At 52.0% G+C, this 13,653-nt stretch overlaps 1 protein-coding gene across 1 annotated transcript in view; it reads left to right on the top strand.

The window, feature by feature from the left end:
* Positions 1 to 7,674, top strand: part of Catsperd (cation channel sperm associated auxiliary subunit delta) — a 49,696-nt gene extending 42,022 nt beyond the window's left edge. The window contains exons 18-23 of the mRNA XM_041669490.1: positions 1,330 to 1,458; positions 3,013 to 3,202; positions 3,424 to 3,581; positions 4,315 to 4,612; positions 6,895 to 7,015; positions 7,463 to 7,674. Of these exons, the coding sequence (XP_041525424.1) occupies positions 1,330 to 1,458; positions 3,013 to 3,202; positions 3,424 to 3,581; positions 4,315 to 4,612; positions 6,895 to 7,015; positions 7,463 to 7,674 (1,108 nt within the window). The remainder of the gene's footprint in view (positions 1 to 1,329; positions 1,459 to 3,012; positions 3,203 to 3,423; positions 3,582 to 4,314; positions 4,613 to 6,894; positions 7,016 to 7,462) is intronic.
* Positions 7,675 to 13,653: the final 5,979 nt, after the last annotated feature.

Genomic DNA, 13,653 nt, shown 5'->3' on the forward strand with positions numbered 1-13,653 from the left:
TGCTGGGAGTGGGTGAGTGTGCACCACCACCGCCCAGCTCCTGGTTTATTTTCTTAAGCCCAGCTGCCCAGGAGCGGCACGTGCCTGGGGTGGGCTGTCACTCGGGAGTGTTTCTCTGATGCAGTCCCACACTCACTCCATCTTAGCAGTTTATAGACAACGGAGGTTTGTGACTGAGGCCCTAGAGGACGTAGTCTAGGTGCTAACCTGAGCCCCTCCCCCGTCTCTCACTGGGGTTCCAGGTGGGGCTTCTCCTGACCCACCAGAAGGGCAGATATAGACCAGCAGTCCCCACACACCATTGCTGACATGGGGCTTACACGTCTGTGGATTTTAGTAGCTACTGGTGGTCCAGAGCCAACTGAGGGACTTGGGAGAGAGAAACACTGTCCAGATGATGCTTCTTTATTCAGTGTGGCATGTGACAGGAAGAGGACAATTTGGGTGTTACTCTCTTCCTTTCAGCGTGTAGGTCCCATGAGCTAGGTGGCCCCACTGTGTCCCCTCACCGCTTCAGTCTGGGCCTCTGTGTAGCTGTCAGCTATTGGCTGGGGCCCCTCTCAGGAGACTCTTGAGCTTGGCTTAAAATGCAACACACGGGCACACACACAGGCACACAAGGGCACACACACACGGGAACACACATGGGCACACACACATGCACACACACGGGCACACACACGGACATACACACACGGGTGCGCACACACGGGTGCACACACACGGGCACACACACACGGGCACACACACATGCACACACATATGGGCACACACACGGGCACACACACATGGGCACACACACATGGGCACACACACAGGAACACACACAGGCACAAACATGGGCACACACACGGGCACACACACGGGCACACACACACGGGCACACACACGAGCACACACACGGGCACACACACAGGCACACACACATGGCACACACACACGGGCACACACACACGGGCACACACATGGGCACACACACGGGCACACAGAGACAGATACACACAGATAGAGACATTCTCACACATACACTGTGTACAGAAACACATAAATGTAAACCTGAGGAAAAGACCTTTGTATGTCAGTCCTGGCATGGGAGGACCCAGCAAAGACTGCAGCTGCCAGGACCTGAGTTCAGATCCCGGGACCTGTGATGTAAAAACAAAAGCCGGGCGGTGGTGGCAGTGGTGGCACTCGGCAGGCAGAGGCAGGAGTATCTCTGTGAGTTTGAGGCCAGCCTGGTCTACAGAGTGAGTTCCAGGCCAGGCTCCAAAGCTACAGAGGTGGGGCAGCGGTGTGGGCTTCAGTCACCACGTCCTTGTTTCTCCAAAGGGAAGCGTACAAACCAGTGAGCCATGAGGCGGAGGCCCAGGCTGACTTGCTCGTGTACTACCAGTACAAGGAGCTGGGCTGCCCTCGCCTGGTCTACTACGACAAGCCGTGGAAGCCCGTGGTGGAACTGTAAGGCCCCAGGCTGCGCCAGCACCCCACCCCCAGCCACCCCTTCTGCCCCGCCCCCGCCCCACCCCTCCCCACCCACCCCCCCATCCCACTCAGCCCCAGCTATGGAGCCCAAAGCTAAGGAAGCTTGGCCCAGGTCTCCGTGTGAGAAAGGCCTCTATTGCCACGGCCTTGGCTTGACTTGGCAGGTGTACACAGCAGGCCTCTGACTCCTCCTTTTATGGTTCATATCATGCCAGCCTCTAACCCACGATGTAGCTGAGGCTGGCTTTGGGCTCTGTGTATTCCTGCTGCAACCTTCCAAGTGCTGGCATCTCTTGTGCCATCACACCCGATTACATCGTCTCCTTCTGACCCCATCTGTGCAGCCTGTTCTCTCCCAACTCTGTCCTTGCCCGAAGCAAGGTCTCTGTTTCTATGAGCGGTTGTGGGGTTTTGAAGGATGAGCAGGAGTTTGTCAGCATATATGGTAGTTGGAGGCACAGCTAGACAGAGACTAGCAACACTCAGAGACAGGTGCAGTCACACACACCTATGATCCTCGCATTCAGGAAGCTGAGGCAGAAGGGTTGAGAGTTTAAGGCTAGTCTGGCCTACACAGCAAGACTGTTTTAAAGAGATTATCTTGAGTTGGGTGGTGATGGCACATCTTTAATCCCAGCACTCAGAAGGTTGAACGTGGGCGGACTTTTGAGCAGTGCGTGACTGACTGCTCAAGCTTCTGCAGTCCCTGGAAGCAGTCATCCCTGAAATCTCTGGAGGCTCTGAGGACCAATGTCACCACGGGCTCTCTTTAGAACATGACTGTGCTTGTGCCGCTTAGATGGCTTCCAGACAGTGTCCCCTATAGCGCAGGCTGGCCACAAACGTCCCCCCATGCTTCACCTCCCCAAGTGAGGTGACCCTGGGTGTGGATGACCAGGCTTCTCCACAGCAACCACGACGCTGTGCACCTGCTCCTACACTGGGCCGCTCAGGGAGCAGTGTCATTCCTGAGGCCGGGGCTCTTCTTCCCCTCAGAGCCTAGCCCTGCCTGTCAAGGTTGGTTCCATGTCTGTGTGTCCAGATGGTTTTGATCCTCAACTGCCAAGGCAAAGTCAAGCCTAAAAAGAGAAGCTTGGCTCAATATTCAGATGACACAGCCCTCAGATGTCAGGGTGCTTCCGACCTTAGGTGCAGACCTAAGATTTGGGGAGGTATCCACAGACATCATCCAAAACCTCTCAGGGATGGATAGGGTGCAGGAGTTCTGTTTGCTGGGGCCAAGTGGTAGAGTGCTCGCTTGGCTTCACAAAGCCCCAGATCCCGTTCCCAGCACCCCATGAACCTGTCACCCCAGCAATGCAGAGGTGGAGACAGGGATCAGGAGTTCAAGGCCAGCCTGGGCTACAGAAACAATAAACAAAACCCAAACACACAACATCACAAGCTTATCCCTTTTTAGGAAGGACCCTCATTCCTAGTGGCTGGATCCCTTCCCTCTACTTCTCTCCCATTCTTTTCCCACACCTTCCATCGGGGCGTGGAACCCCGCTGCCTCACCTTGTGTCTCAGGTGGAAGGACGAGGATCTAGAAGAAATAATGAACGCTGAGTATGTGATCAGTGAGGTCAACGGGATAATGACCTATTCGTACTCCCTGACGGCCGCCACTGCCAACTGCCGGTCACAGCCTCAGAACTGGAGCGCCATTCGGGCACAGTGGGACAAGCGCACAGGTCATCCATCCCTCTGGAACAGAGAGGTAGGCAGGATCCCGCCCACGCTGTGCTGGTGTCTGCCGGCCACCCCATCACTGCGGAACTGGAGGCTGACGGACTCACTACAAAGCAAGTTGGAGGGCAGTCTAGGCCGTATCTTGCCAGGAGTCCCAGGAAGGGTGAAGTAGGAGGTTGGGAGGGTTAGGAGGACCGAGGGCCAGCATCATCCGGAATGGCATCCTGCATCCTTCTCTCCTTGCCCCAGAACTATGTCAGCTGTCACGACGACAACGATGACAAGCCCCTGCTGTGGCCAGAGGTCGAGTATCAGATCTTAGGTGGCCAGACAGACAATAAGGTGATTTTTGGTCAAAGAAATGGAATCTACATCTTTCTTCTCACAGTGGTGGATCCATACTACAGGTGAGCGGAGGGAACACTGTGGCTGGGGGGTGTCAAGGAGAAATGACACACAGGTTTGGCGACAGAGCGATCTAGCAGATTCTGGGGATGGTAGTGTATGTCTGTCACCCCAGCAATGGGGAGATGGACAGACACAGGAGGATCAAGAGTTCAAGGCCGCCGGGCGATGGTGGCGCACGCCTTTAATCCCAGCACTCGGGAGGCAGAGGCAGGCGGATCTCTGTGAGTTCGAGACCAGCCTGGTCTACAGAGCTAGTTCCAGGACAGGCTCCAAAACCACAGAGAAACCCTGTCTCGAAAAACCAAAAAAAAAAAAAAAAAAAAAAAAAAAAAAAGAGTTCAAGGCCATCTTTGGCTACAGAACTAGTTTGAGGCCAGCCTGGGCTACAGAAGATCATGGTCAACTGTGGGCTGTGGCCGCATAAGGGTGGTCATCCGCCTGGCTTCCTGGACGCTTGCCAGGCTGCAGGCTTTCACTCCAGACTCCTCCCTCCCCTCGCTGAGGCTGTTGGTCCTCCACGCCTCTGACCTCACCAGGCTCTCTCACTGTCTGGCAGCAGCCGAAGTTCAGCTGTCCTGTCATCATGTTTTTCTTTCAAATGGTGATGTAATTGTCCTTAGTCCCCTTTCCTCCAAACAGAAAAACATATCTTAGTACCCATGCACAAGAGAAAGCTGGCCTTGTGAACAGGAGTGGGGACCCAGGACAGTCTATGCCCACTGTTCCCTGCAGCTACTGCAGCCTAAACACCGTATTCAGTGTGTATGTGTACGGGGCCTTACCCATGGCGATGTTCCCGCCGGTGCTCAGCATCATGCTGCTGGTGGTTACAACACTACTGAGCATATGGCTAGCCTATGCCATCCCCAAGGAGCTGAGCACTGAGAGGGGCCAGCGCTTCAAGAACTTCTGGTACTGGCTGTTCCATGGCTGCTTTAAGATCTGCAACTGTTTCTGGCTGTGGGACAGACTGAGACAGTGCCTGCGCTCCAGGAAGGTGAAGGACCAGCCAGGGGGACTCCCAAGCCAGGCAAGATAGACAGACGTCGAGAGACAGCCAAACACATAGGGGCTGCAGGGAGGGACCTCTGACCTCCATGTATGTACATATTGTCTCCTGCCCCAATAAACTGTTAACAATAGTGACCAGAGAGTATCCCTGGCAACCCGGTGCTCCACCCCCTAACCACACCCCCAGCCGTCTTTATATATCAAAAACAAACATGTTTGTTCCCACACTAACAAGTTTTTCCCATCCTCCAATGTTAACCTCCAGCACAAATATGTCAAATATGTTTTTTCCCCAACTTTTACATCAAAACATCTTTTTTAAAAAAATATTTATTTATTTATTATGTATACAATGTTCTGTCTGTGTGTTTGTCTGCAGGCCAGAAGAGGGCACCAGACCTCATTACAGATGGTTGTGAGCCACCATGTGGTTGCTGGGAATTGAACTCAGGACCTTTGGAAGAGCAGGCAATGCTCTTAACCACTGAGCCATCTCTCCAGCCCCTCAAAACATCTTTAAACGAAAAACAACACTTAGCATTTTTTTTTCTAGCTTGGCTAAATTGGGCCAGGTACATTCTGTCTTTACAAATCTAAAAGGTGATTGACATGAGCACACCTTTTCAAGAACAACCATCTCGGGCTGGAGAGATGGCTCAGAGGTTAAGAGCACTGGCTGCTCTTCCAGAGGTCCTGAGTTCAACTCCCCGCAACCACAGGGTGGCTCACAGCCATCTGTAATGAGATCTGCAGGTATACATGCAGACAGAACACTGTACATAATAAAATCGTGAGATTACAGAGTGTCTCTGCAGGTGCGTGGGATGGGATCAGGTAAGAAATAAATCAGGGTGGGGCGGTGGTGGCGCACGCCTTTAATCCCAGCACTTGGGAGGCAGAGGCAGGCGGATCTCTGTGAGTTCGAGGCCAGAACTAGTTCCAGGACAGTCTCCAAAGCTAAAGAGAAACCCTGTCTCAAAAAAAAAAAAAGAAAAGAAAAGAAAAAGAAAGAAAGACAGACAGAGATCCTCCTGCCTCTGCCTCCAGAGTGCTGGGATTAAAGGTGTGTGCCACCACCACCTGGCTGAGAAACCCTGTCTTGAAAAAAAGAGAAGAAAGAAGTCAGGAGTCACCAGGCTTGTACATGGGACTTGGGAGATGTCTCTGTCACTGTTCTACTGTTATGTTTTTTGTTTTTTTTTTTTTTTTTTTTTCGAGACAGGGTTTCTCTGTGGCTTTGGAGCCTGTCCTGGAACTAGCTCTGTAGACCAGGCTGGTCTCGAACTCACAGAGATCCGCCTACCTCTGCCTCCCGAGTGCTGGGATTAAAGGCGTGCGCCACCACCGCCCGGCTGTTCTACTGTTATGAAGAGACACCATGACCAAGGCAGCTCATTTCTTTCTGTTTTTGTTTTTGTTTTCTTTTTTTTTTAAATGTGTAACCTAGGCTGGCCTCGAACTCATGACCCTCCTGCCTCTGCCTCCTTCAGCAAATCCTACTGGCGTGCGCCACCACAACTGGCGGGGTTTATTTTTTTGTTTTTGTGATAGGGTTTCTCTGTGTAACCCAGGCTGTTCTAGAACTTGCTATGCAGACCAGTCTGGCTTTGAACTCAGAGATCCGCCTGCCCCTGCCTCCTGAGTGCCAGGGTTAAAGGTGTGCACCGCCACCACCACCTGGCTCCAAGGCAACTCTTACAAAGGAAAGCAGCTGAGGGTTTGCTTACAGTGTTAGAGGCTTAGTCCATGATTACCACCACGGCGCTGGAGAGCAGCCAAGAGCTACATCCTGACCTGCCAGCAGCAGGCAGAGAGACCCTTTGAAATCTCAAAGACATACCTTCCAACAAGGCCACACTGAATCCTTCCCAAACAGCTCACCAGCTGGGACCCAATCACTCAGACGTGGGTCTCCAGCCGTTGTCACGCACAGGTGCACACCGTAGATGTCTTTCTGGTGGGAAGCTGAGAAAATGCGGGTGTATTGAGGGGGTGGAGGGAAGGAAAAGGCCGCATGGACTTAGGCTCTCTCAGTTCTCGATGGCTCTGTAAACCCACGGCTGTCTGTGAGCTGAGGCTGGACCCCGTGAGTGGTGTCTAGCATGCACCAAGCCCTGATGGATACCCCAAGCACCTGAGCTGAGTGTACTAACACATGCCTGTCATCCTGGCAGGAGGCAGAGGACGGGCCTCAGCTACATACTGAGTTTGAGGCCATTCTGGGTCACATGAACCCCTATCTCAATAATTACTATTCTGTCCGTGCAATCGTCAATCGTGTTGAAGTTCTGGAGGCTGTAGCCAGATTCTGGGCATTTGGGGTTGGACAGTGTGAAGAAACTTGGCTCTCGCCTCACAGGGCAGAAGAAGACTTTTTCTGGAGTGGCATGTGACCGTGACTCAGGGACACAGGTTTCCACAGGTGAGCTGTTTCAGGAAGTATCAATAGTAACAGGGTAGGGTTGTCACAGTCCAGCGCTTCTCGGGGACATTGCTGTGAACCTCTGCTGCTGTGGGCCTGCGATGACATCATTCTGGCCTAATCAACACAAGGCTGTCAGTGACACACGGGCGAGGAATGAAAGACCACGAAAGGATAATTTGACTGTGAACCTGCACCATTCCAGCCCTCCGCTCTCAGGTCCCGGGCTAGGTTTCCTTACCAAGCCCCTCACTAAGATCCCAGCGGGGTTAGTTCAGTGAACACGTGATGGAGAGGCAGGATTGCCTGGAGGATGTGTGCATCTTGCTGCAGCGGCCCAACTCACCATCCATTCCTCCTCAGATTCCAAACCCTAATATTCCGAACTGACCCGAGGCTCCCTTATCTCCCTTGAACACCCACGTCCTGGGGGATTTTTGGGTCCAGGAAGCTCTCCACGGAATCAGAGAGTCCAGTTAGACACGGAGCAATCCTGGTGCGGGCAACTACAGCGCCTAGAGATGTCGCCCAGAGACCTGGGCGAGGCCTCTGCGTGCAAGCGCAGGCCGTTGGGTTCGGATCCCCAGAACCCACACGGAAGCAGCACTGGGGAGTCAGTGGGAGACCCTGACAAGAAGCTAGAGGGCGGGACTGTATGATCCCAGGCCTGTAGTTTGGTCCCCGCACAGCTGCGGGATGGGAGCGCACGGGGGATCTGGGGTCTGCCGGACCGGGTGCAATTCTGCACGGCGTGGGAAAGTGAGAAAGACACCTGCGTTGACGGGTACAAACACGCACGCACACATTCATGCGCGTGCACGCGCAATCGCTAAAATCATCGCAGTTCTCTGCTGCCCCCCAGTGATCATGTGTGCAACCCTCTTCCCGGAATTTGTGCAGGCTTGGAACTGGACCCACCACCGATTCTGTCCAGGACAGGAGGCTGTGAGGCAGGAGGATCACCCACAAATTTGTGTCAGTCTGGGCTAAAGAATGAACCCTGAGCCAGGCGGTGGTGGCGCACGCCATTAATCCCAGCATCTGGGAGGCAGAGGCAGGCGGATCTCTGTGAGTTCCAGGACAGCCAGGACTGTAACAGAGTGAAACCCTGTCTCAAAACACACACAAGGAAGGAAAAAAGGAAGGAGGGAGGGAGAGAGGGAGGGAGGGAGGGAGGGAGGAACTTTGTGTCAGAAACATAACCGAGGGGGCTGGAGAGATGGTTAAGAGCATTGCCTTCTCTTCCAAAGGTCCTGAGTTCAATTCCCAGCAACCACATGGTGACTCGTAGGTCTGTTGCCCTCTTCTGGCCTGCAGGCATACATATAGACAGACTATTGTATACATAATAAATAAATAAATAAGTAAATAAATAAACAAATAAATGAATGAAAAACACAATCGAGAATGAGGATAAAGACCACTATGCAGGCATGCACCCGGCACCCTGGGCATGGGCCCTGGGAGAGCAGGATCATCTCCAGCTACATAGGGAGTAGAAGACCAGCCTGGGCTACATGAATCTCTGACTAATAAATTAAAAATAGTTAATAATGGGACAAATTTTCCCGCAAAAGAAGGAAGCCATGTCTATCTCTCTTCAGTAGGAGCTATCCTCGCACGCTACACACCGAAGATGAGCTGTATTGATTGTACTCAAGATAAATGGATCCCCATTTCTGGATGAGAAGAGGGTGAAAGAATTTACCCCCCCCCCCCAAAAAAAGTAGCCTGCCTTTAATCCCAGCACTTGGGAGGAAGAGGCAGGCGGATCTCTGTTAGTTCGAGGCCAGCCTGCTCTACACAGTGAGTTCCAGGACAGGCTCCAAAGCTACAGAGAAACCCTGTCTCAAAAAACAAATGAACAAACAAAAAAAAAAGGGGGGGTCATCTTTCCCATTTCTTTTTTTGTGTGGTTTTTCGAGACAGGATTTTTCTGTAGCTTTAAAGCCTGTCCTGGAACTTGCTCTTGTAGCCCAGGCTGGCCTTGAACTCACAGAGATCCGCCTGCCTCTTCCTCCCAAGTGCTGGGATTGAAGGTGTGCATCCCCACTGCCCGCCTTTTTTTTTTTTTTTATGACCTCCGTAGCTCAGGTTGGCCTCGGGTGACATTGAACTCCTGATTTTCCACCTCCACCCCTACCCCCCAGGGTTTGCATGGCAGGCGTGCACCACCAGGCCTGGTTTACGTGATGCCGTGTGAGTGCTCTGCTCACTCAGCGACGACCCTCACAGTTGTCGGTCCCCAAGCCTTTTTTCCTGGAATGGTGGAGATGAATGGAGACCCCACCAGGGAAGAGAGCAGGCCTGAGGGCCAGCAGACCACCGGCTTCCCACTGCAGAATCAGCCCCAGTGTGTGGTGGCTTGGGAAAAAATGGCTCCCCGAGGAAGTGGCACTAGTAGGAGGTGTTGTTGGGGGATGCAGATCACTGAGAAGTGAGCTCTGAAGTCTCATGCTGGATTCGTGCCCAGTGTTTCAGACCACTTCTGTTGCCTGCAAGTCAAGATGTAGGATGCTTGGCTACTTCTCCAGCACCACGTCTGCCTGCACGCGACCATGTCCTGCCATGATGCGCCTCTGAACCGGAAGCAGCCATTCCAGAGAAATGTGGTCATGGTGTCTCTTCACATCAGTGGAGCCCTACCCAAGACACAGGGTCACCTTTGCTTTCTGGACCTGTCGCTCCCGAGTCTCTCAGTGTCCTCAATAGCCACTACTAGATTCTTCTACCCAGTGGGTCACAAGGAGTCACTAAACGTAGTATGACAGATCCAGCTGCACAGAGAACCACAGGGACAGCAGGACTGTTGTCTGTCTTGGTTTTGTGGGCTAGAGGGAGAAAGTATCCTCCATACACTGGCCATGCCTGGCCACTCGCACTCCCTGTGGAGGAGGCAGCGGCCAGGCTTTCGCCTCTGTAGACTAGCTAGTATTTAAAGAGCTACCTTTATAATTTTTATTCCATTTGGAGGTGCGTGTGTGTGTGTGTGTGTGTGTGTGTGCCACTTCAATATGGTTCCTGTGGAGGCCACAAGAGGGCGTTGCATCTCCAGGACTGGGAACTACAGACGCCTGTGGGTGCTGGAAACCCAGGTAGGTCCTTGGCAAGAGCAGCCAGTGCTGTTAATCCCTGACCTGGCTTCCAGCCCCTTTATCTAGAATTTAATAGCCTGTTAGCTTGTTTAGCTTCACTAGGTCTATTTGTTATGCCTTAGGACCCAAACTCAGAGATCCACCTGCCTCCACCTCCCGAGTGCTAGGATAAAGTCCTGTGCGCACCGCCTATTTTAAACAACACAAAAACTGATTCACACTGCAAGGCTCACACAACAGCCAAGAAAGCATCATATGGGTGAAGGTTCACAGGGCAGAAGGTGGGAAAATCCACTCAGGGCTGCTTGAACAGGTCAGATGTGACAGGGTGGGGCCGAACACACAGCACCTGCCTGGCCCTTTTGTGGTCTTGGGTTCAAGACCCAGTAGTACCACAAAGGAAAAGAGGAGAGGCGGGAGCTGGAGACATGGCTTGTCTGGTAAAGCATCCACACCTACTCGAATCTCCAGCAACCACGTGAAAGTCAGGCGCAGCCATGAGTGCCTGTGACCCTGGCACTGTCGGGGACCGACAAAGCAGTACAGGACACCATCTGGAGTGAGCAGGACTCCAACACCTTCTGGTTTGCACGCACATTCGCCATGCACACACATCCACACTCACATGTGTGCATACACCACTCATATACAGAGAGACAGACGGCTGTGTTGTATGCACACATCCATGTCCCAGGAGTTTGGGGCTGAGGCAGGAGGATTGCTGAAAACTCCAGGCCAGCCGGAGCTATGGCAATGTAGTGACACTGCCTTTGAAAAAGACAAAAAACAAAAAATAAAAGCAAACAACAAAATCAAAGCTGAGCATGGTGGTGACATCATGCTAGCTCTCTCGAGGTGGAGGCAGGAGGATAGGAAGTCCGTGGGCATCCTCAGGTCAAAGCCAGTGCAAGGCCAACCTGGGCAATATGAGACCCTATCTCAAAAATTTAAAGGGGGGGAGGGAAGAGGGAGCGATATCGAGGCTTTCTATAGCAGCAGTTCTGGAAGCCAGAATAGCCTGTGTATACCGGTGACCTCAGCACTTGGGAAGACAAGACAGAAGGATTTTGAGTTCATGACCAGACTAGACTCCACTGTGAGAGTTTCTCCCTGCCCCTCATGTTTGTAGAAGTGTCCCTGAAGATCCAAAATACTCAGTAAGCTGCTTTTAGGTGTCTAGTCAATATGTGAGGGTAAATTTAGGCCTGACTTGCCACCCCTTCCTCCTTCCTTTCAGGAATGCTTACATTTGTTTGTGTGCACAAGAGTGTGTGTGTACACACACGTGTCTGTGGAGGTCGGAATACAGTGTGCGGGAGTCAGTTCTCTCCCGGCATCGTCTGGATCCCAGGGGTCAAACTCGGGTCCTCAGCCTGCAGCCTTGACCTGTGAAGCCCCTCACCAGCCCCTTTCTTACCTTGCTTTGGTTTCGCAGTGCAGAGCACTCAGTCCAGCCATGCGTTTCTTGCTTTGGTGCAGACTCTCTCTATACCTTGAAGTTGTCCTGCACTGGTATGATAGGCGTGGCCTGGGATCCATACCCTCTTCTGGGTGATGCTGACACAGTGGTGTGTGGACCACACCTAGGAAGGGGCAGGTGCATGGAGAAGACAGTGCCCTCTGCCACTGTGGGTACACAACAAGCAAACTTGGAAGAGGCTGCAGACCCGCAGTGTGTGTGTATGTGTGCGCACATGCTTGCAGAGGCCAGATGACACCATCGGTGTTGTTCTGCAAGTACCACCCATCCCATGTTTGTTTGTTTTTGTTTTGTTTTTTAGCGCGGTCGGTTTTTTCTTTTTTTCTTTTTTTTGGTTTTTAGAGACAGGGTTTCTCTGTAGCTCTGGAGCCTGTCCTGGAACTAGCTCTTGTAGACCAGGCTGGCCTGGAACTCATAGAGATCTGCCTGCCTCTGCCTCCCGAGTGCTGGGATTAAAGGCGTGCAAGGCGTTTATGTTTCATTTTTTTTTTGTCCTCTTGAGCCATCACAGAACCTCCAAAAATTGATTAGAATTTTGCTTTATTGATATAGATTTAATTATGTTTCATGTTCTTGTTGGGAGCATAGCACGAAGGTCCTTGTGCCCCAGATCTCCTGAGAGACCAGGAATGTTAAACAGGCAGGACTCATTGACAGCTTTCTGACAGGAGAGATGAAAACCTGCTCTTCCAGAAAGCTGGGAATCAGAGTAATCAACAGCCTGATCTGCATCATCTGTTGGTCCACATCAAGCTCCTACAACCAAGGCTGGAAGCGCTAATAGCCCAGAAGACCTCCATGTTATCTGTACGACCCAGACTAGGCCAGACCGTGGGTCCTTAAGCTAGTACGGGTACCCTGTCTCTGGAATCCATCTTCTTGGAAGAAATGATGCGTATTCTGAGTTGAGTTCAATGTAATTACACTTCCTTGTACAACGGGGATTGGATTACCCCAGTAAACTTTTTCCCAAATTATACCAGGTTTAAATACGCTGGGAGTAAACCACCTGTTATCAGCTCCCGGAAGTCTGATCCAGGTTGACAGAGTCAGTCTGCACCTGTTTTCATTCTCATCTCTCCAGGCAGTTCATTTCCCTGTATGACACCTGGAGGGATCCCCTCGTGTTCTTCATGCAGATTTCCACGATTCCTGAGCCTGCTACTGTGTGCGGGACAGAGTCCGGAAAGCCCGAGGGAGCAAATGCCTAGGGAGGGCAAAGAAATGGGGGCAGTTTGGGAACAGGCAGTGCGAAGGGTCTGGATCTCAACTGTGTTTGGAGACGAAGGGCTCAGGCATAAAGATGGTGAGAGATGAGTAGTAGTGATTCTAGAACCAACCCTATTCAACGTGATCATGAGCTACACGGAGAAACTCGGCCTCAAAAACCAAAAATAAGTTGGAAACAAAAATGATAAATTTGTAGTGTTGATATATTGCAGTTTCAAGACATACAAACAAATTAACTAACAAACCCACGCTGCCCAAGGGTTTTGAGTGTATTTTAAAGATGGTGGATGGGCGGCCAGTCTCCCGTCCCTCTCACAGACATCCATACTGATGCAACTTTGATGCCCGGCTCTTTTGTTCTCTTTCTGTCTCTCTCTTTCTTTTTTTCTTTTCTTTCTTTCTTTCTTTCTTTTTTTTTTTTTTGACAGGGTTTCTCCGTAGCTTTTGGTTCCTGTCCTGGAACTAGCTCTTGTAGACCAGGCTGGCCTCGACTCACAGAGATCCGCCTGCCTCTGCCTCCTGAGTGCTGGGATTAAAGGCGTGAGCCACCACCACCCGGCTCTCTTTAGTTTTTCGAGACAGGGTTTCTCTGTGTAACAGTCCTGGCTGTCCTGGAACTCGCCCTGTAGACCAGGCTCCCAGGCTGGCCTGGAACTCACCTGAGTGCTGGGCTAAATGTGAGCGCCACGGCGCTCAGCCAGATGCCCAGGCAGGCTGAGCAGACTTCCTTCGCGCAGCCTGTGTCTGAAGCCCGGGGGTCAACCCTCCCACATAGCTTTAGCAAAGCCGTGTGAACCGGATTGGCTCCTGACTCGGGGAAACTGAGGCCTGAG

This window comes from Microtus oregoni, unplaced genomic scaffold (genome assembly GCF_018167655.1).
Source record: "Microtus oregoni isolate MIOR12 unplaced genomic scaffold, Mior012 000019F_ref0000042, whole genome shotgun sequence".
NCBI classification, from domain to species: Eukaryota; Metazoa; Chordata; class Mammalia; order Rodentia; family Cricetidae; genus Microtus; species Microtus oregoni.